This window comes from Erinaceus europaeus, chromosome 20, assembly GCF_950295315.1.
Source record: "Erinaceus europaeus chromosome 20, mEriEur2.1, whole genome shotgun sequence".
NCBI classification, from domain to species: Eukaryota; Metazoa; Chordata; class Mammalia; order Eulipotyphla; family Erinaceidae; genus Erinaceus; species Erinaceus europaeus.
Window position 1 is genome coordinate 28,709,651 of NC_080181.1, and position 23,462 is coordinate 28,733,112.

At 46.2% G+C, this 23,462-nt stretch overlaps 1 protein-coding gene across 4 annotated transcripts in view; it reads left to right on the forward strand.

The window, feature by feature from the left end:
- The window catches only part of APLP2 (amyloid beta precursor like protein 2), a 91,079-nt gene that overhangs the window by 56,106 nt on the left and 11,511 nt on the right, over positions 1-23,462 (forward strand). For 2 of the 4 annotated variants that reach the window (XM_007539563.3, XM_016185003.2), the window contains exons 4-12: positions 3,049-3,161; positions 4,235-4,425; positions 5,228-5,436; positions 7,021-7,188; positions 10,604-10,734; positions 11,617-11,691; positions 14,011-14,169; positions 15,987-16,115; positions 20,990-21,089. In XM_007539563.3, the coding sequence (XP_007539625.1) occupies positions 3,049-3,161; positions 4,235-4,425; positions 5,228-5,436; positions 7,021-7,188; positions 10,604-10,734; positions 11,617-11,691; positions 14,011-14,169; positions 15,987-16,115; positions 20,990-21,089 (1,275 nt within the window). The remainder of the gene's footprint in view (positions 1-3,048; positions 3,162-4,234; positions 4,426-5,227; positions 5,437-7,020; positions 7,189-10,603; positions 10,735-11,616; positions 11,692-14,010; positions 14,170-15,986; positions 16,116-20,989; positions 21,090-23,462) is intronic. The other 2 variants (XM_016185007.2, XM_016185010.2) reach the window with 1 other exon arrangement.

Consider the following 23,462-nt stretch of genomic DNA (forward strand, 5'->3'; position numbering starts at 1 on the left):
GAGGCCTTTGGAGATCTCTTCACAAGCAGAAGAGAAGGCCATAGTACATAGGTAGCCAAATTGTCTTCACTTATCTGAGAGATGTGCAGGTCAGGTCCACGTGGGCGCCATTTGTTGTTAACGTTATGGGGGGCTCCAGCAGGCCGGGCTAGCTTCGTGGTGGTGAACAGAGACTCGGGGACACACGGCTGGGCTGGGAAGCTGTATATCTTTATTCACAAGCGGGCAAACATGTGCTCTCCTGTCTTTCTCCTCTGGCGGCAGAGAGAGACCCTTAAACTAACCATCACACAGAACTCTCCTGCATCCTTCTCCTCACGCAGTGGCGCCAAGAACTCTGGCACTCTGTAGGGGTTCCCTTGGGGCGGGGACAAGCGGGCCGTGAAACTAGCAGGGGCCAAACCAATTTTTCTGGCGGGGGGAGAGCTAGACCAAATCAATGTAAAGCATACAACATCCCCCTACCCCCACTATCACTTATACCCTGAGAATCACCTGGGATGTTTGTTCGGTGCAAACTACTGAGTCACCTACCTCAGATGTGCTGGGTTAGAATCTCTGAAGGCAATCCAAGGATATTTTTATTCTTGAAGTTATAAACAGATCCAGACAGAGACAAAACATCATTAAGCCCCTCATACCCATTGTCCAGCTGTGTAAGTTATCACCAATCCATGAGCCACTGAGACATTGTCTGTGACCCTCCTTCTCACTACTCCTGAATATTGGGAAACAAAACAGATGCCATTCTTTCTGTAAATTGCTTGCATGTTTTAAAAGAGGACTCTTAAATAGCTACATGTGTGTTTTCATCCTAGCTTTTAATGTTTGCAAAAAAATTAAACCTAGGGAAAAATTGTGTGGAAAATGGTATGTATATACCTTGACCTATGGTCTCCGGTATTGCCTTTTTTTTTTTTGCCTCCAGGGTTATTGCTGTGGCTCGGTGCCTGCACCACGAATCCACTGCTCCTGGAGGCCATTTTCTCCCTTTTGTTACCCTGGTTGTTTTTATCATTGTTGTGGTTATCATTATCATTGCTATTGATGTCATTGTTTTTGGACAGGACAGAGAAATGGAGAGAGGAGGGGAAGACAGAGTGGGGGAGAGAAAGATAGACACCTGCAGACCTGCTTCACCGCCTGTGAAGTGACTCCCCTGCAGGTGGGGAGCCGGGGGCTCGAACCGGGATCCTTAAGCTGGTCCTTGCGCTTTGCTCCACGTGCACTTAACCCGCTGTACTACCGCCCGACTCCCAAGGGTGTTACCTTATTTATCTGTGTCTGTATGCATACACCCGGCTCTCTTACATCTTGTTCAGTCTCATCAAAACCAGCTGAGACATTATGATAGTTTACTTCTAGATACTTCAACTTGTTTCTCTTAAGAGCAAGGACTTTCTCCCCTATAAATACAATCCAGTAAACACACTTTGGACAGTTGCCCTAGATGTCTAAATAATGTACTTTATAGCTTCCTTTTTGAGAAAGGATCACACATTGCATTTAATCTAGAAAAATTCCATAGTGGCAGGGGAAATAACTTAACTTGGTAGAACTTTGGATTTTCATGCCTGAGCTTCCAATTTAATCCCCAGCACATGTACCAGGGTAATGCTCTAATTTGCCTTACTTTGACTCCCTCTCTCTCTTTCTCTCTCTCTCTCACCCTCCCTCCCTTATTTTATTATTTTTTTTTCTTTCCTTACCAGAGCACTGCTCAGCTCTAGCTATGGTAATATAGGGAATAGAACCTGGGACTTCAGAGACTTCAGCATGGAAGTCTTCTTTTTACTTATTTTATTTGTTAGAAACAGAGAGAAATTGAAAGGGAAGGGGAGATAGAAGAGAGAGAAAGAGACACCTGCAGCACTACTTCAGCACTCATGAAGCTTCCCTTCTGCAAGTGGGGACTAGGGGTTTGAACCCAGGTCCTTGTTTACTCAACAAGGTGCACCTCTTCCTGGCCCCATGAAAGTCTCTTTGCATAACCACTGTGCTATCTCCCCAGACAGATTTTCTCACTCTGTATTCTTCTCTCAGCCTCATGTGAATCTCTTTCTCTTATGTATAGTAAATTAAACAAATCTTTAAAGAAAAGAGAGAGGGGCCAGGTGGTGGAACACCTAGTTAAGCGCATACAATACAGTGCACAAGGTCCCAGGTTCAAATCCCAGGTCCCTATCTGCAGGAGAAAGCTTCATGAGTGTTGAAGCAGGTCTGCGGGTGTCTCTCTGTCTCTCCCTCTTTATCCCCCCTCCCCTCTCAGTTTCTGTCTCTAGCCAATAATAAATAAATAAATTTGCTTTAAAAAGAGAAAGAGAAACAAGGTTCCCAGATATACTGGGGGGAAATCCTTTAAAACACATATCTCTAAGCCACTTGTTCAATAGCATATTTCTGGATTTGAATTTTATTTTTTATCTTGATAAAATTTATCTTGGCAGAAAGGCTGTGTAGGTAATGTGTTCTTCTTAGAATGGCCTATGCCCCGTCCTGCCTGTTCATTACATAAGCTGTCACCTGGTTAAGGACTTGTCTGCCAGATTTCCCCTTGAAAGGCCCCTGTTCCCCTTTGTAATTCACTGCTGGTAGTTCACACCTGACTCAGTTCTAACAACGTGGTTTGTGTTCGGACCAGGGACCTAAAGGGTCTAAAGTAAGGATCATTTGATTGTACTTTAGTAGAATACCTAGTCTAGTTTCCTGGATGGCCTGTCTTTTGAACAGAAACAGGGAAGGGAGAGGCTGGGAAGAGCACTGGTTAGAAATTAGGGGTGGTGGGAAGCAGCTCAAGGAGGGCGAGCCTGTTTGCAGCTTGTACACGCACACACGCAGGCACGCACGCACGCACGCACACATGCACACATGCACATGGCTGAGTGCCCAGAGCTGTGAAGGTGTGAGATGCGTCTCCTTTTCCACACGCCTAGATGTGCGGCTCTCTCTCTGCATCAGCCACACGCCTCTCGCTGCAGTCTGCATGCAGGCTCAAGTCCACCTTGAATCGTCATCAGATCTGCTTCTGACAGAGCTGCTCTTTTCTAGTGGGTGAATTTGTCAGCGATGTCCTGCTAGTTCCAGAAAAGTGCCAGTTCTTCCACAAAGAGCAGATGGACGTGTGTGAGAACCACCAGCACTGGCACACAGTAGTCAAAGAGGTGAGCGGATTGGGGCGTGGGAGGGGGACATACAGTCAAGTGGTTGAATGTGGTCTTTTCTGTTAGGAGGAAAAAGTGATTTTTTAGATTCATTTCGTCCTTCTTAAAGATAGGTATCGATACATAAAGCAAAAGCTGCTTCCTTTGTCCTTTCAAAGTTCACCCTTGTATCTTCTAAGTGCAGACTAGGAGGGAGAATAGATCTTTTCGCTCATGAGAGAGGAGGAGGAGGGAGTGTGGCAGTGCTCTGGCTTTTGGGGTTGGAAATTGAACCTGGGGCTTGAGGTCTGCAAATCCTAAGCCATAGCTGCTGGGACACTCCCCACCCCTACCTCCACCACAACAGTAGATGCTTTTTGTAGGGAAGTAGAGTTATTGACAATCCAGCCCTTAAATTTGAGACTATTAAAAAGATCATGAAGCTGGGGCTTGGAGCTGACTTACCCAGTAGAACAAACACTGTACCATGCCTGGGGACCTGGCTGCATCCACCCCCCACCCCAAACCACTACCCCATCCCCCACTACATGTGAGGTCAACCAACAGCACCCAGACCCTAAGGTGATTCTGTGGTCACTTGTATTTTTCTTTTCTTTTTATTTTTTTAATTATCTTTATTTATTAGATAGAGACCGCCAGAAATCAAGAGGGAAGGGGTGACAGAGAGGGAGGGAGACAGACACTTGCAACACTGCTTCACCACTCGCAAAGCTTTCCCCCTGCAGATGGAGACTAGGGGCTCAAACCTGGGTCCTTGTGCATTGTAGCATGTCTACCTAACCAGGTACACTACCACCTGGGCCCTCACTTGTCTTTCCTCAGTCAAACTCTAAAGTAGTACCCAGACCACCTTTACGCAGCATTGATACCAGCAGAAACGCCCTCTCCTTGTGCTTTCATTGTTTTTGACTTAGACACTCTTTCTTAAAATGGCACCCCAGCTTTTCTAATGGAGAACGTGTGACTGTAATAGGACCCAGTGCGTCTATTCAGATCAAGCCAGGGCTTGGGGAAGCATCTAAGCAGATTTGCAGTGGGGCATGTTCTCACGCTGGGTTGTGTGTTCTTTCCAGGCCTGTCTGACTCGGGGGATGGCCTTATATAGCTATGGCATGCTGCTGCCCTGCGGGGTGGACCAGTTCCACGGCATGGAGTATGTGTGCTGCCCCCAGACAAAGGTTATTGAATCTGCCATATCAAAAGAGGAGGAGGAGGAAGAAGATGAAGAAGAGGAGGAGGAAGAAGACTATGATATTTATAAAAGGTACTCCCCCACCCCAAGCCCAGGTAGTGTTGCTATACCTTGCTTCTGTGTCTACGTGGATATTTGTGGTAACAGGACACTTGAACCAATTTTCAAGGAATTCTTGGAGTATTGTTACTCTGGGCCCTGTTATTCTTTACAGCTTAATGCTGTCCCAGCACAGGGACTCTTCCCTCGTTGCTGATATAGCTGGTCCAGGAATTATGATGAGGTTAGAACAAGTGAGCTTATTTCCTGCCCATTTTTCCCTTTCAAAGCAGGAGAGGGTAGGGATGTACTGTTGTGTGGAAAACTGAGAAATGTTATGCATGTACAAACTTTTTTTTTTATTATTGTCATTTACTATGAGCCTGTTTTGGTGGAAGTGGGTGGCCTTACGTGGTTATATTTTAAATATTTATTTATCTTCCCTTTTGTTGCCCTTGTTGTTGTTATTGATGTATTGTTATTATCATCGGTTGGATAGGACAGAGGGAAATGGAGAGAGATAGGGAAGACAGGGAGAGAAAGATAGACATCTGCAGACCTGCTTCACCACCTATGAAGCGACTCCCCTGCAGGTTGGGGAGCTGGGGGCTTGAACCAGGCTCCTTAATGCCAGTCCTTGCACTTTGCACCACGTGCACTTAACCCACTGTGCTACCACCCGACTCCCTGCATGTACAAACTATTGTATTTACTGTCGACTGTAAAACCTTAACCTCCCAATAAAGAAGGGGGGAAAAAAACAGGAGAGGGAATCATGGCTGGGCTCGGTGCATGGGACTTGGTGTTAATTTCCCTTTCTCACAATGACTCCCAGTGAGTTTCCTACCGAAGCTGAGCTGGAGGACTTCACAGAGGCTGCAGCAGATGAGGAGGACGAGGATGATGAAGAAGGAGAGGAAGTGGTGGAGGATCGCGACTACTATTACGACACATTCAAAGGAGATGACTACAACGAGGAGAATCCCACCGAACCCAGCAACGGCGGGCCTATTTCAGAAAAGGAAATCATTCATGATGTTAAAGGTAACCCCATGTAGAGCCATTATCAGTTCTAAACTCCTCTGGTAATTTTTCTTTTTTGGAACGTGGGGCTGCGTTTACCCCCAGGTAAGTGAGAGAGCTGGCACTTGTGTGTGTAGAGGGTAAAGTCAGCTGCCAGTCTCCCTGCCCCTCGTCCATGCCAGCTCAGCAGCTGGTGACCAGGTTGCCACAGGGTCTGGTAATTGGCATGTTCAGGAAGAGACGCAGACTGGAGTCACAAAATTCTTTTATGTGGACCAAAAGGACTCACCTAGAGAATAAGGGAGACGGCGTGGGCTTCCCTCAGCGTGGCTGCTTCCACATTTAGCTTGAAATGTTGTCTCCCTCATGGGAGCCTTCCCCTCTACCTCCCCATCCCCCCCTCCCGCCAAAGCCTCGGCCTTCTAGAGTGGAAATAACTTCTCAGTTCTTTTCCTGTATAAATGCCAATCTGTGGGCGGCCCTGTTTATCCTTTAGAAAAATGTCTGTGACCCGGAGGGCAGAAGGGCAGAATTTTATGGCCTGGTGCTAAAGGATCAGGAACGGCGGTGTTTTTGCATGTGGCCAATGGTGTTTTTGTGACCAAAAAAAAAAGAGAGAGAGAGAGAGAAAGAAAGAAAAAAGAAAGGTTGTAACAGTTCTAGAACCATTTGCTCCCAGCCTCCTGCCAGTTGTGTTTCTGAAGAGTGATTGAGGGCCCAGCAAGGAGGGTAAATTCCTCAGTGAGGCTAGAAGGGTATGGCTCATCTAGGAGACAAGGAATATGTACACTTGTGTTCTCCAGACACTTCTTAAGTGGTCTGTCAGTGGGAGTCACAGGAAAAAAGGAAAAGCTCCTCTGATCCTGACCCACCTCCGCCCCCCTCATCAAGGCAGACAAATCAAGCAGTGTCTCCACTCAGCAGAATAGAAATCTGAGGCCTACAGAGCCAAGAGAAAGAAAAAAAATTCCTTGACAGCAACCTGGGTATCAGTCTAGACTCCGTAGTGCAAGAAATAACCCTGGTATGAGCACAAACCAGATTTGAGCCTGGACTCCACCCCACCACACTAAAGGAAGCTTGGGTGCTGTGGTCTCTTGTCTGTCTCTGTCTCTGAGAACATCAGCCTGGAGCAGTGAAGCCCCAGTGATGATGGGAAAGAGAGAGAGAGAGAGAGAGAGAGAGAAAGGCTGGGGATAGCATAGTGGTTATACAAAAGGCATTCATACCTGTGGCTCTGAGGTCCCAGGTCCAATCCTCAACACCACCATATATCAGAGCTTAGCATTACTCTGGTATAAAATAAAGGTCTAAAAAGGAAGAAGAGAAGGAAAGGAAGGAAGGAACGAAGGAAAAGAAATAACTCCATTATGTCCACACCCTAAATATCTCCATGACATTACATGGAAAGTGACCACATGCTTAGAAATGGCTGGCCTGGCTTGGTACTGAGCTGGGGCGGGGGGGTATTTTAGGTTCTGTCTAACCTTGGCCTTCTCTGACCCGAGTGTCACCTGCTCCCTACTCCTCGCCCACCTGTAGCATTGTGATGCCTGTGATGCTGCTGCCTGTGCCCTGCTGACACTCTTGACCATTTCCACACAGCTGTCTGCTCCCAGGAGGCGCTGACGGGGCCTTGCCGGGCCGTGATGCCTCGTTGGTACTTCGACCCCTCCAAGGGCAAGTGTGTGCGCTTTATATATGGTGGCTGCGGAGGCAACAGGAACAATTTTGAGTCTGAGGACTATTGTATGGCTGTGTGTAAAACGATGAGTAAGTCCCGCCGAGCAGGCTTGTGCAGCCGCACCGTCCCGTCCAGCGTTCTGTCTCCTCCTTCTGGCTGTCCTCGTGGCTGCGTCTATGTAGTGCTCCCTGCCCACTTGGCTGTTTGCTGTCGGTCCTCTTCCTCCTCCTCCTCCCCCTCCATCTCTGTGCTTCCTAGATCCAGGCTTTTGCTTTCCTGTGGGCCATCGTGAGCTCAGTCTTCTGTGTCCTGTGCTCACTGTGGGTCTGGCGGTGGTGGCAGTGACGATGTGTTGTCCTTCCCCCCTCCTTTGGCTCAATGTTGAGCGTCCATCTTGAGGACCAGGCCTCCCAGGCGGCTTTGGGCTTTGGTGGCGGCCGTGCCTCCTTTGACTCCTGTGCTGGGGTTAGCAAGTCGGCCATGAATTCTGCCTGGGCTCCTTTCTAGGTTGTACCACTCTTCTCCTGCCCGTCTTTGAGCCACTCTGCCATTGAGACCCCCTCCCTGTGACCCAAGCCCATTTCAGGGTTAACTGCTGTCCAAGAAAGCGACACAAGGGATATCTCTGGGCGTCCAGGATTCTGGAGTGGCTGGCTTTGTCCCTCCAGGTGGTGGCAGCCATGGGTGCTACCAAGCCCTTAGAAGTGAAGGGAGGCTGGTTAGCAATTTAGTGCCTCATGTGAGTTATATTTACATAGACTGAGTTAGGTTCTACCTCTCTGCCCCCCCCCATTTTTAAGATTCATTTTTTCATTTATGACATATATGAGATTAGAGTTCACGTGAGGCAGAGAGAGGGACAGACACCAGAGCATCATTCCAGTATGTGCAGTGCCAGCGGTCAAACCAAGAATTCTGGGCATCCAAGTCCAGTGCACTACCAACTGAGCCATTTCCCCAGCTGCCTCTCTGCCTTTTTAAGACCCTCTTACCTTGCAGTACTGTTTGTTGTGTTGGGGGTGGAGGTACACAGAATAGGCTCAGTCTAGTGGTTTTTTTCCCCTCTCTCTGCTGCACTAGGGGAAAATTTTTTCCTCCAGGATTATCATTAGGGCTTGGTGCCTGCACTATGAATCCACTGCTCCTGGTAGCATTTTTTCATTTTTATTGGATAAGACAGAGAAAACTGAGAGAGAAGGGGGGAGGTAGAGGGAGAGAGAGAGAGAACTGCAGACCTGCTTTACTACTTGTGAAGCAACCCCCCTGAAGGTGAAGAGCTGGAGGCTTGAACTGGGATCCTTGTGCGGGTCCTTGTGCTTTATACTTTGTGTGCTTAATGTTGTGTGCCACTGCCTGGCCCCCAATCTTTCTTTTTTTTTTTTTTTCCCCTGATATGATTGAAGGTGTTAAAAAAAAATCCTCAGGGAACTTGGGTGGTAGAAGCATTTTCATTCAAAAATGACACAGAGGATGGAAATCATAGTGACATTTCATGCTTTGTAAAATCAACTTCAACCAAGGGGCAATAAAGCCGTGTTTCAGGTCGAAGCCAGAGGAGGACTCAGGGATCATCAAAGCTCTTGCTGAATCTAGAGTTGGTGAGCTTTACCCTGAGGATGATGAAGATGGTGCTGGAAGGCAGTAGAGTAACTGAGCTTCTGGCATCCTGAACAAAGTCTGTAGCGTTGTTGTAACCTATTTTCTCACATGCTTGTATGGACCCTGGCAGGGGTGCTTTGAAGGCCTAGAATCGTCATTTTGTCTGTGTTCATGTTGTGCCCCTTCTTGAAGGAGACAGATGGGTGAGTGTCTTGGTTTCAGAACAGGGTAGAAGGGTGTGTTCTGAGCCCTGGGTACCCCAAGCACTGACCCTCTAGATATGCCACCCAGGCCCGTTGCGTCCTGGTAAGTGGGAGGCAGCTTGTTTGCTATATAATCTTCATCTAGCCCAGTGGCATGAACCACATACTCTCCTCCAAACACTTAGCCTTCAAGCTGCAGGCCTGTGATTCACTGGTGGGGACATACTCTTGGGCGCAGTGGACAGTGGCGCTCTCCGTCTCCCTAGATGAACATCTGAGTGTCATTGGGAATGTGGCTTCTAAGACTGTGTGTTTTCGTTTCAGTCATCTGAAAGGTGGTGATGGAAATGCTATCTTCACACAGGTCCGAGCCAGCTGATTCCTCTAGACTTTAGTTGCCTCTTGGGCGTGTCTGGTTAATCTGTTGTCGCATGTGTCAGCCTTATGGTGGTTTTAATACGGTAACAATCACGCCACTCTAGAAGTTTGATGGATTTGCTCCCTGATTAAAGTGTGTCGGGTATTGGGGCATTTGCTCTCCAAGTGGACATAATGTTATGTCACGATATGGCTGAGTTGTGTCAGCAAATCACCTGCCATTTCTCCTGAATCTGGGAATTGGGGGACAGGAGGAGGTGAGAGTTTTTTTTTTTTTTTTTTTTTTTTTTTTTAAGATTTTATTAATGAGAAAGATAGGAGGAGAGAGAGAAAGAACCAGACATCACTCCGGTACATGTACTGCTGAGGATTGAACTCAGGACCTCATGCTTGAGAGTCCAATTTATCCACTGCACCACCTCCCAGATCTTGAGGATGAGAGTTTCTATAGGTTTTGCTTGAGAGGTTGGTACCTCCATCCTTCCCTGAGTGAAGCTTCATCATGCCCAGGGCCAGTCACAGTGTCCACTGGGCCACCAGTGAGGAGTGTTCATTGTAGCAAGCAGTTCTCTGAGTGTGTCTGAACCACAAAGCCCAGAGTACCTTCATGCTCCTTGCTAAATCCTTGTCAAATACAGCAACTTTGTCCTTGTCAAATCCAGTCACTGAGTCTTAATTTATGTTACCCTTATTATGTGAGCTGGGGTGCGAGGGTTGCCCCAAGAATCTGTAGAATCAGTTTCACCGCAGTGCATTCTGGCCTGAAACTAGCTAGAGAAAGGGAGGTGTTCACATGCAAATGCCTTCCGTGGTAGAGAGCCTGTGGCAGGTGTGGCTTCGGCCCTCGTCTCTGACCAGGCACTTTCGGTAATGGCAATGACACCAGATTTTGTTGCTGGTTTTTATGGGGCCAGAGCCTTACAAACGCTCCCAGACTCCTTTTCCAGTCAGACAGAGACTCAGAGCGCAAGAGGCACTTTGACATGTCCTCATGGTTCCAGAGCTCGAGCCTGGGCTGCACCTGCCTGGTGAGCTCTCTCTGATCCAATAAAGTAGTTAGTTTTTCAGGTTATAAAGGTTCAAGAATGAAAGGAAGGTACAGGAGAGGTTTTCTTCTCTGTCCCTGAAGTGCTAAGTAGATGCCTCACTATTACTATGAGACACCAAGATCTGGACCAAGCAGGAGATGAGTGTCCTCTGAGGAAGGTGGAATCTAACACCCCATAATTGAGGGTGGTCTGAGACAATCCTGTCCATTCTGCAGGTCTGGAGCTCAGTTTCCTGCTTGCCCCTAGAGAGAACACACCCCATCCTCTCATTTCAGTTCCTCCAACCCCTCTGCCCACCAACGACGTGGATGTGTACTTCGAGACGTCCGCTGATGACAATGAGCACGCCCGCTTCCAGAAGGCCAAGGAGCAGCTGGAAATCCGGCACCGTAACCGAATGGACAGGGTAACCTTGGGGCTGCCCTTGTCACCATGGGTGCTGGCACTGGGCACTGCAGTTTTGTAGTGGAAGAGGCTTTTTCTTTCTTTTTTTTTTTTTTTTTTTTTTTTGGGGGGGGGGTGGCTTTATACCTCTGTTGTGAAATAGAATGCCAGTATCATTTTTCAGTTAGAACAAGGTGACCCTGAAAATAAATGAAAGCAATCTCATGAATGAGTACATTGTAGCTAGATAGTACTGCTTTTTGGAAGCCCAGAGTCGCCTGAATGTTTTCCATTAAAAGGATTATAAGGTTGCCCTGCAACCACAGAGCAGCTTTCTCTTAGACTTACTCAGAAGGGGTGGGGAAAAGTTGAAAAGCAACTCCTTTTCTTTTTTAACCAGAGCACTGCTCAGCTCTGGTTTATGGTGGTGCTGCGGATAGAACCTGGGTCTTTGGAGCCTGGCATGAAAGTCTCTTTGCAGAACCATTATCCTATCTAGCCCCACCTAGGTGTCAGTGCCACCCAGTATCCTACACATCACCTCTGCTGGGTGGGCATTTGAGGACTGACAATTCCTTTAGCCGCGTCATTTACAAGCAGTCAAAAAGATGCTCCTCAAATGTCAGAGGGAGAGGGGAAACAACAACAACAAGGGAATGTTAGAGACTAAACCACAGAAACTTGTAAATGGTTACTTAACATGAGGATGGTGGCGGGGTTGAGGCTCACCTGGGGGTGGTTGAGTGAGGACCACCCAAGGGAATGTCTTAAGAGGGAGTCACACAGCCCTGAGTTCATGAGGGCTCACTCATGGCACAATTCCCTTTATCCCTTAGATTCTGGACCTGTTAGAAAACGGGAAAGGTTCAGAGGTTATAGTGAGTGGTTTTGATCTCTGTTCCAGGTAAAGAAGGAATGGGAAGAAGCAGAGCTTCAAGCGAAGAATCTCCCCAAAGTAGAGAGGCAGACACTCATTCAGGTACAACATACTCCACAGACAGAACTCAAAGCCTGACCCTCACAGCCCGGATCCCAGGAAATCAAAAGTTTGACACCTCTTTATAGCAGGGTGCTTATGTTACAAGGAAATTTTCACCAGCCTTGTTTTTTGTTTGTCTCCCAACTGGCTCACTTTAGAATAGCTCACCCACAGGAGGAAGAAACCAGCCCCTTTAGCAGAGCACACCTAGTTTGTGCCAGACAGTAACCTTAGCTTGGCCGCATTTGTTAGCTCTGTTTTCTTGGCAATAGTCCTCAGCCATCTTCATTCTTGGGCTGTGACTTGTTTTTCAGCAGTGCTGACTTTTTGCAGACTTAGTGAAAAGTCAAAGAGCAGAAAATAAAACTTTTCGTGTGCCAGTTCATTTCTAACTTTATAAGAACACAGCCTTGGCCTAACAACACCATTCACACTCCCCTTGGATAGGAAACAGTCACTATGGATAGGAAAGGCCACACAAAGAGCACACGGCGCAAAGACCGGCATAAGGATCCTGGTTTGAGACCTCGGCTCCCCACCTGCAGGGGAGTCACTTCACAGGAGGTGATGCAGGTCTGCAGGTGTCTTTCTCTCCCCCTCTCTGTCTTCCCCTCCTCTTTCCATTTCTCTCTGTCCTATCTAACAGCGACGACATCAATAACAACAACAATGATAACTACAACAATAAAACAAGGGCAACAAACGGGAAAATAAGTAAAAAAAAAAAAAATTAAAGAGAAAAGGCCAGGCAGCTTGTGAGACTGGGGTTTATAAAACCCCACCCCCCTTTCTCTCTCCTCCCTCCCTTCCTTCCTCATTTGTCTTCCTTCCTTTCTCCTTCCCTCCCTTTCCTAACTTCCTTTCATGCCAGAGCACTGGTCAGCTCTAGTTTATGGTAGTTTCGTAGGATTGAACCTTGACCCTGTGACATTGGAGTCTCAGGCATGAAATAAAGCCCTGCCCTTTAAGTCTATATTCAGGTTTAGCTGGTATCTCTTTCTTCTGTTGCTAACTTACTTTCTGGTTTCTTTTTGTTTTTTTTTTTAATGCCCTGGGTTACAGTGGTGCTGGGGATTGAACCTGGGACCCTGGAGCCTCAGGCACAGAAGTCTGTGCATAACCATTATGCTGTCTTCCCAACCTTCGTGTTGCCTTTTCTAGATAGTCAGGGAAGGGGAGAGGAAGGGAGAGACCTGCAGCACTGCTTCACTGCTCATGAAATTCCTCTCCTAGCAGGTGAGGACTGGAGGCTTGAAGCCACCTCCTTGTGCACTATAATGTGTGCCCAACCATGTTTGCCACTACCTGGCCCTGGTGTTAATTTTCTTTCTTCCTTTACCCCTCCCCTTCCTTCTCTCTTTTGACTACAGGGTTATCACTGGGGCTCCAGTGCCAGCACCACTGCTCCTGGCAGCCATTTTTTCCATTTTATAGGGTAGGACAGAGAGAAATTGAGAGAGGAGGGAGAGATAGAGATGTGGAAAGATAGACACCTGCAGACCTGCTTTGCCACTTGTGAAGTGTCCTCATGCAGGTTTGAGCCGAAGGATTTTTGCACTGTGTGTGTTTCACTGGGTGGGTCACCGCCTGGCCTCCTCCCAGTGTTAGTTTTCTAAGTGTACCTTTTTTTAATTTACTTTTATTTATTATTGGATAGAGATAGAAATTGAAAGGGGAGGGGGAAATAGAGACAGACAGACAGACACACACACACACACACACACACACACACACACACACACACACTGCAGTCCTACTTCTCCACTCATGAAGCTTTCCCCCTGCAGGTGGGGGCCAAGGATTTGAACCTGCGTCCTTAACATACTGTAATGTGTGTGTATAACCAGGTGCGCCACCACCTGGCCCCCTTTACAATTTTTTTAAAGAAGATTTGTTTACTAGAGAGGAGGAGAAGGAGAGAGAATAAGAATACCACTCTGGCATGTGTGGTGCCAGGAATTGAACTGTAGCCAGGGTACCACCTCCTGGGCTACAAGAGTACCTTTAAAAGAAAAAAATTATAATCACGTTTGAGGGGGAAAAAATTTCAAGATTGCTAATACAAGTGCTGTTTCAGGAGGAATGACTCCACATAACCCACCCATCACAGTGACAGGCTTCAGAATCAGTTTCCGGTTGGACTGTGGTTCCTGGATTTGGAAGCGAGAGCCTCACTGCAGTGTGAACAGCACATTATGGGGCACATCGTGTCAGTAACGGAAATCCTCAGGGCTCAGTTGCATTGTGCTCTCCTGTTATGAGCCTGGCCTGGCAAGCACAGGTCCCAGCTCCTAACGCTCTTCTGCTTTCTTGGCATAGCACTTCCAAGCGATGGTGAAAGCTCTGGAGAAGGAGGCGGCCAGTGAGAAGCAGCAGCTGGTAGAGACCCACCTGGCCCGTGTGGAGGCCATGCTGAATGACCGGCGCCGCATGGCCCTAGAGAACTACCTGTCCGCCTTGCAGTCCGATCCCCCCCGGGTGAGTGCATGGGTGCAGAATGGCCTGGAGGCCGTGGCATCTGGCATGTAGATACAGAACCCAGCCTATGAGTGGCCAATAACAGTTAGTAGTAGTATTGTATTTGTTTTTTGACACGTTCTGGCAAGACTGGAGAAGGAGAGAGGCAACTAGGAAAGAAACGGCTTTCTGGAGGCCGTGTGGTGGCGCACCTGGTTGAGTGTATATATTACAATATGCAAGTACCCGGGTTCAAACCCCTGGTCCCCACCTGTAGGGGGAAAGCTTTGCGAGTGGTGAAGCAGGGCTGCAGGTGTCTCTCTGTCTCTCTTCCTCTCTATCTTCCCCTTCCCTCTTGATTTCTGGCTGTCTATCCAATAAAGATTTTTTTAAAAAAATGTTAAAGGGTAAATTTATTTATTATTTTATTTATTTTTTGCCTCCAGGGTTATTGCTGGGGCTCGGTGCCTGCACTATGAATCCACTGCTCTTGGAGACCATTTTTCCCATTTTGTTGCCCTTGTTGTCATTATTATTATTGTTGCCATTGATGTTATTGCTGTTGAATAGGACAGAGAGAAATGGAGAGAGGAGGGAAAGACAGAGGGGGAGAGAATAACATAGGTCATTCAAAATAACCTGTGTTGAAACCCTTTTGTGCTAGAGGTTTCAAGCAGACCTGCTTCACCACCTGTGAAGGGGGGGGGCGCTCGAACCAGGATCCTTACACCGGTCCTTGAGCTTTGCGCCATGTGCACTTAACCTGCTGCACTACTGCCTGACCCCCTTTTTAAAATTTTAAAAAAGAAAAAGAAACGGCTTTCTGAACCGTGGCTCATCAATGCTTCATGCCCATCTGTGCACTTGTGAGGTGGAAGAACCTTACACAAGAAAAGCAGAGCCTAAGGCTACTGACTGGGCATTATCCAGATGCCCAACTTCCTCTAGTAGCCTTCCTTTCAAAAAATCAAGGCATGCCCTCTCTGGAAAAAAGCTTTGGGCCAGTTCTATTTAGAGTATAAATAAAAGGTCAAAATAACCTATGTTGAAACCCTTTTGTGGTAGAGGTTTCAAGCTTTAAAATTGTAATTTTTGCCTTGCTGTTTTTTTTGCCTCAGGAGCAAGGGATGGTGGATGACTAGAAAATATTGGAAAGAGGGTGGGGGGTATAGCACAATGATTATGCAAAGAGTCTTTCGTGCCTGAGGCTCTCAAGTCCCAGGTTCAATCCCCCACACCGCCATAAGCCAGAGCTGAGCAGTGCTCTGGATATATATGAAAGAAAGAGATTCATTTCCTTACATCACTGACTTTTACAAACCCCCTGGGGGGCTTGCTTATAATTGAGGATTAGAAATAAAACTCAGAAATGAGGTGAGATTAGAAGACTGTGTTAGAGATTCTAGAAAAATACCATTTGTTAAGGAACCAGTATAACTTTGAAATTAGCTTTTTAAAAAAATTTTTTATATTTATTTTCCCTTTTGTTGCCCTTGTTTTTTTATTGTTTTGTAGTTATTGTTGTTATTGATGTCATCGTTGTTAGATAGGACAGAGAAAAATGGAGAGAAGAGAAGACAGAGAGGGGGAGAGAAAGATAGACACCTGCAGACTTGCTTCACCAACCTGTGAAGCGGCTCCCCTGCAGGTGGGGAGGCGGGGGCTCAAACCAGGATCCTTACGCCGGTCCCTGCGCTTTGCACCACCTGCGCTTAACCCGCTGCGCCTCCGCCCGACTCCCTGACCTCTACTTTCATAGACCTATTTGCAGCTTCATGTTCCAGCCTCTCTTCATTCCTTCCAGCTCTGAAGATTCAAACAGATGTTGTCTCTTGCAGCCTCATCGCATCCTCCAGGCCTTGCGGCGTTATGTCCGTGCTGAGAATAAAGACCGTCTGCACACCATCCGCCATTACCAGCATGTGCTGGCTGTGGACCCAGAGAAGGCAGCACAGATGAAGCCCCAGGTAGGTACACTAGACACAACACTTGCCCTGAAAGTGGTGCAGTGGCTGAGGTCCTGAGTTTGATTCCTGACATTGAATGTGCCAGAGTGAGACTTGAGTTTCTCTTGTCTCTATCCTCCTTCCCTCTTCCTCATAAATAAAACTTTTTTTTTTAAATAAGGAAATAGGGGGAGTCGGGCGGTAGCGCAGCGGGTTAAGCACAGGTGGCGCAAAGCACAAGGACCGGTGTAAGGATCCCGGTTCGAGACCCTGGCTCCCCACCTGCAGGGGAGTCATTTCACAGGCAGTGAAGCAGGTCTGCAGGTGTCTGTCTTTCTCTCCCCCTCTCTGTCTTCCCCTCCTCTCTCCATTTCTCTCTGTCCTATCCAACAATGACGACAACAATAATAACAACTACAACAATAAAACAGCAAGGGCAACAAAAGGGAATGAATAAATAAATTAAAAAATAAAATAAAATAAGGAAATAAAGAGGGCTGTGGAGTTAGTATAGTGGTTATATAAAATGTCATGCTCAAAGCATCAAGGATCCCCCAGGTTCAATCCTTAGCACTACCAGAAGCCAAAGCTGAGAGGTATTCTGGTAAGGATAAATAAGTTAAACCAGAGACTCTAGTAGTTCGGTTTTTTTTCCTAGAGGCCTTTGTAGTGATAGGTGTTAGTTCTTCCCATATTCTAGGTGTAGTACTTAGCTGATTTTGGGGTGCCCAGTGTACCTATAACCCTGGGTACTTACCCATTGTTTAAGAAATGCTGGGAGTCGGTCGGTTACGTGGTGGGTTAAGCACACATGACGCAAGGGGCAAGGACCAGCCTAAGGAGCCTGGTTCGAGCCCCCGGCTCCCCACCTTCAGGGGAATCCCTTCACAGGCGGTGAAGCAGGTCTGCAGGTGTCTATCTTTCTCTCCCCCTCTCTGTCTTCCCCTCCTCTCTCCATTTCTCTCTGTCCTTTCTAACAACGACGACATCAATAACAACAATAACTACAACAGCAACAGACAACAAGGGCAACAAAAGGGAAAATGAATAAAATTAAAAAAAAAAAAAGAAAGAAAGCCCTCTTGTTGCACGTGTTACGACTGAAGATAGCTGCCTAGAAGATTCCGCACCAGTGCTGATGACCCAGAGCTAAACCATATATATGAATCCCCTTGAGCAGCTCACAGCCTAGCATAGAATCAGTTATATTCACTAAAGATGAAGGATCATTGTCCTTTAAAAAAAAATTCACATCTATGAGAGAGAGAGAGAGAAAAACAGCATTACTCAGGCACATGTGATGCTGAGCGTCCAACTCAGGACCTCACACCTGCAAGCCCAGCACTTTATCTGCTGTACAACCTCCAGAACTAAATAGAACAACTGTTCTTACACAGTGCTTACTTTAATGTGTGCGTTTGATTTTTTTATTATTGGATAGAGACACAACTGTTCTTACACAGTGCTTACTTTAATGTGTGCATTTGATTTTTATTTATTTATTATTGGATAGAGACACAACTGTTCTTACTTTAATGTGTGCGTTTGATTTTTTTTTTTTTATTTATTATTGGATAGAGACAGAGAAATTGAGAGGGGAGAGGGCAAGGGACAGACACCTGCAGCCCTGCTTCACCACTCGTGAAGCTTTCCCTGTGCAGGTGGGGACCAGGGTTTGAACCTGGGTCCTTACTCACAGTGATGTGTGTGTTTAACCAGGTGACCCCACTGCCTGGCCCCCTTATGTTGCTTACTTTAGCAGTTGCATTTTGTAGGAGGGCCATGAAACAACTTGGGCCTGGTGTGAGCGTTATGGTGCCTTTACCCTTCCTGCTGTAGCTCTGGGGTTCACTGCAAGGACACTAACGCCCAGTGCTCCTCCCTCTAGTTCTGGTCCTCCCGTGGGAAGCTGAGCCATCCTGGCTCAAATGGCTTTTCCGTTTGTGACATTACACTTGCCACAATTGTGGGTGGTACATTTCCGTTCTGTATGCATTTTTTTTTTTCTTGAAGGCACTTACTCTTGTGAGTACCCATCAATTTAACCTGATTGAAAGGATGGCAAATATAAAATTAAATTGCTTTCATCCTTGCTTTCAAAGGTCAGGGAGGCATCAATCTACAATAAAAGCATCTTTCTATTTAACTTTTTTTTTTCATTTGACCCTTCATGTTAATAGCTTCAAGCTATTGACTAACCGTTGGCTTAGTGTGCCCTCTGTAGGAAGAAATCCCTCACTGCAAGAGGAGCCAGGCAAGAATAGCACTAGAGCAGGGTGTGCATATGAATCACTTACCTCACAGGAGTGGGTGTTAGCCCAAATCACCTTTTACTTCCACTTGGAAAATAAACCATCAGTTTTACTTTATTTTAGAGAGGCAGCAACGAGCGTGGAAGAGACCAGAGCAGCAAGCTCCCTCCAGTGTGGTGGAAGTTGCTCTCAAACCTGGCTTGCACACATGGCAAAGCAGCACAATATCCAAGTGAGCTATATCGTCAGCTTTAGTGACTCCCCCCCACCACCTTTACTTTTCTTGACTGAATAACCTTGGAAAAGTAGAGAGTGGTGGGAGAGAAAAGCCAAGTTAAACTGATGCCTCTGTCAAGTTTTGAAAAAGTAGCTAACTTAGTTACATAGGATTAAACTGCTTCTTCAGCATGATTATCATTTTGAATAGTCATTGTACTAAGAAAAATCCATGGGGGCCAGGTGGTGGTACACCAGGTTAAGTGCACACATTACAGTGCACAAGGACCCGGGTTCAAACCCCTGGTCCCCACCTGCAGGGGGAAAGCTTCACAGGTGGTGAAGCAGTGCTGCAGGTGTCTCTCTGTCTCTCTCCCTCTTCCTCTCAATTTCTGGCTATCTCTATCAAATAAATAAGGATAATTAAAAAATTTAAAAATCAGTTTTTTAAAAAAGAAAAAATACCCATGGAATTTTCTCACCACCGCTATCGACTTTTTTTTTTTTTTTACTTACTACATTTGAAAGAGCATTTCAAATAAGCATTTCATTTCAGAGAGGAAAACTAAAGCATCATTCTTGATGCTGTGGATAGAACAAGGGCCTCCAAGTCTGCTCCACCAGTTAAGCCATCTTCTAGCTGCTACCCGAGTCATTGCTGAAGCCAGTGGTTTTATTCCCTTCTCATTCTGTCTAGTCTGACCATTGGTAAAAAAATATATATATATAGGGGAGTCAGGCAGTCGCGCAGCGGGCTAAGCGCACGTGGCACAAAGCGCAAGGACCAGTGTACGGATCCCAGTTCGAGCCCCTGGCTCTCCACCTGCAGGTGGAGTCACTTCACAAGCGGTGAAGCAGGTCTGCAGGTGTCTATCTTTCTCTCCCTCTCTCTGTCTTCCCCTCCTCTCTCCATTTCTCTCTGTCCTATCCAACAATGACATCAGTAATAATAATAACTGTAGCAATAAAACAAGGGCAACCAAAGAGAATGAATAAATAAATATAAATTAAAGATTTAAAAAGTATATAAATATATATATATATATATTAATTAAACCCCACATCTTTGCCTCAGAAGGGCCTTTTTAAATATCGTATTGTATAGATTAGAGGGTTTTAAAAAAAAAAGTTTGGTGGTCCAGGAGGTGGCACAGTGAATAAGACATTGGACTTTTAAGCATGAGGTCCTGAGTTCAGTCCCCTGCAGCACATGTACCAGAGTGACATCTGATTCCTTCTCTCTCTCCTCTTGTCATTTCTCATGAAAAAATAAAATCTTTTTTTAAAAAAGTTTTAAGTTAAACATATAGAAACCAATGACTGACAGTAGAAATTTTAAGTCTATTTATATAGGGGGAGATAAAAGAGAGAGACAGAGAGATACCTGCAACACTGCTTCACCAATCATGAAGTTGCCCTCCCAGTGATGGGGACAGGACCATGAACCTAGGTCCTTGTGCGTGGTAACGTGTGCTCTACACGAGTACTCCCCTCTGACCCCTTAAGTCTTGTTTGTTTGTTTGTTTGTTTGTTTTACTATTGCCTGGTGTGGGGGTGGGAACTTGGTGGTGGTACACCTAATAAGCACACCTTACAATGTGTAAGTACCCAAGTTCCAGCCCCTGTCCCCGTCCCCACTTTTAGGGCCTAGGTTTCACAAGCAGTGAAGCAGCACTATAGTTGTGTCTCTCTTCTCCTTTCCAGTCTCAATTTCTCTTTGTCTCTGGAATAGGTAAATAAATAAAATATCAAAAATAGTAACAGGAATTATATTGCCACCAAGGTTATCACTGGTCTCACTGCCTACACAACAAACCTTCCACTCCAGTGGCCATTCCCCTACACTTTTTTCTTCTTCTTTTCTTTTACTAGCCCTACACACACACACACACACACACACACACACACACACACACACACACACACACACACTTCTTTCTTTGATAGGACAGAAAGAAATTGAGAGGGGAAGGGGAAAGAGAGAGAGCTGCAACACTTGCTACTACTCAAGAAACGTCCCCTCTGTAGCTGGGGACCAGGGACTTGAACCCTGGGCCTTGTACATGGTAACATCTGTGTTCAGTCAGGTGCCCTGCTGCTCCCTCTGCCCCAAGTCTTTTTTTAAAAAGATTAATGAGAGAGCAAGAACGTCAGATTCCAAGGCTTTCCCCCACTGCGCCATCTCCTGGGGCCACAGGGAAAGACTGTCTAATGATTTTTTTTTTTCTTACTTGAAGCACTGTGGATCACTCCAACTGTATACGCTTGTATAAGCTTATCCTCAGTGGTCACTGTGCTGGGAGGAGCTGACCAATACCCTCCTCCCACCTCTCTGCCAGGAGGTGTCTAAGAACCATCCTCACCACTGGGCGGAAGTGGTGGCCTGGCTGTTTTGGTGTGACGAGCCTTTCAATCCTGTCCTTGCAGGTAATGACACATCTGCACGTGATTGAAGAAAGAAGGAACCAAAGCCTCTCTCTGCTTTACAAAGTCCCTTACGTGGCCCAGGAGATCCAGGAGGAGATTGGTGAGTACTGACTATTTGCATGGAGACCAGCTGGGGCTGGAGGCTCGCTCAGGAGAGGATGGCTATGCTCAGACTAGGAATGCCAGGGACAAGCCAGAGCACAACGCTGGCATCAGCACCCTGAGGCTCACAGACCCCTCACTGGGGCTTGCGTGGCAATGCCAGGGAGTCTCTGAGGACAGATGTCCTGGCCGTGAGCCATAGAGCCTCGAGTTTCAGCAGAGCCGTTACCGGAAGAAAAATCCAAGGTGTGAAATTGCAAGGGACTGGGGGTGAGGTGGGGGGGTGGTTTCCTGTAACCTCGCCCTCACTTGCTCATGTATTTCAAGGCACCTGTTACATCCTCTCACTACCTCTCTTCTAGTCTTTTCTTTCTTTCTTTCTTTCTTTTAATATTTTATTTTATTGGATGGAGACAAAAAAAAAAAGCTGAGATGGGAGGGGGAGATAGGGAGAAAGAGAGACACCGGCAGCATTACTTCATTACTTGCAAAGCTCTCTCCCTGCAGGTGGAGACCAGGGGCTTGAACCTAGGTCCTTAGATGTTGAATAGCACGTGTGTTCAACCACGTATGCCACCACCCAGCCTTCCCTTGCCCCACCCTTTTTTTTTTTTTTTTTGCTTCTAGGTTTATCTCTGGGGCTTGATGCTGGCACTACACAGCCACAGCTCCTAGCAACCTTTTTTTTCCCCCCATTTTATTGGGTAAGACAGAAATTGAGAAGGGACCCAGAGCCATCTACAAATTTAATGCTATCCCCATCAAGATCCCAAGCACATTTTTTAGGAGAATAGAAAAAATGCTACAAATGTTTATCTGGAACCAGAAAAGACCTAGAATTGCCAAAACGATCTTGAGAAAAAAGAACAGAACCGGAGGCATCACACTGCCAGATCTCAAACTGTATTATAGGGCCATTGTCATCAAAACTGCTTGGTACTGGAACATGAACAGACACACTGACCAGTGGAATAGAATTGAGAGCCCAGAAATGAGGCCCCACACGTATGGACATCTAATCTTTGACAAAGGGGCCCAGACTATTATATGGGGGAAGCAGAGTCTCTTCAACAAATGGTGTTGGAAACAATGGGTTGAAACATGCAGAAGAATGAAACTGAATCACTGTATTTCACCAAATACAAAAGTAAATTCCAAGTGGATCAAGGACTTGGATGTTAGACCAGAAACTATCAGATACTTAGAGGAAAATATTGGCAGAACTTTTTTCCGCATAAATTTTAAAGACATTTTCAATGAAACGAATCCAATTACAAGGAAGACTAAGGCAAGTATAAACCTATGGGACTACATCAAATTAAAAAGCTTCTTCACAGCAAAAGAAACCACTACCCAAATCAAGAGACCCCTCACAGAATGGGAGAAGATCTTTACATGCCATACATCAGATAAGAGTTTAATAACCAACATATATAAAGAGCTTGCCAGACTCAACAACAAGACAACAAATAACCCCATCCAAAAATGGGGGGAGGACTTGGACAGAATATTCACCACAGAAGAGATCCAAAAGGCCGAGAAACACATGAAAAAATGCTCCAAGTCTCTGATTGTCAGAGAAATGCAAATCAAGACAACAATGAGATATCACTTCACTCCTGTGAGAATGTCACACATCAGAAAAGGTAACAGCAGCAAATGCTGGAGAGGGTGTGGGGTCAAAGGAACCCTCCTGCACTGCTGGTGGGAATGTCAGTTGGTCCAACCTCTGTGGAGAACAGTCTGGAGAACTCTCAGAAGGCTAGAAATGGACCTACCCTATGACCCTGCAATTGCCCTCCTGGGGATATATCCTAAGGAACCCAACACATCCATCCAAAAAGATCTGTGTACACATATGTTCTTGGCAGCACAATTTGTAATAGCCAAAACCTGGAAGCAACCCAGGTGTCCAACAACAGATGAGTGGCTGAGCAAGTTGTGGTATATATACACAATGGAATACTACTCAGCTGTAAAAAATGGTGACTTCACCGTTTTCAGCCGATCTTGGATGGACCTTGAAAAAATCATGTTGAGTGAAATAAGTCAGAAACAGAAGGATGAATACGGGATGATCTCACTCTCAGGCCGAAGTTGAAAAACAAGATTAGAAAAGAAAACACAAGTCGAACCTGAAATGGAATTGGAGTATTACACCAAAGTAAAAGACTCTGGGGTGGGTGGGTGGGTGGGGAGAATACAGGTCCATGAAAAATGATGAATGAAATAGTGGGGGTTGTATTGTTAAATGGGAATCTGGGGAATGTTATGCATGTAAAAAAAAAAAAAAAAAGAAGTAGAAACGCAAAAAAAAAAAAAAAAAGAAATTGAGAAGGGAGGGGGGAAATAGAGAGGGAGAGAAAGATAC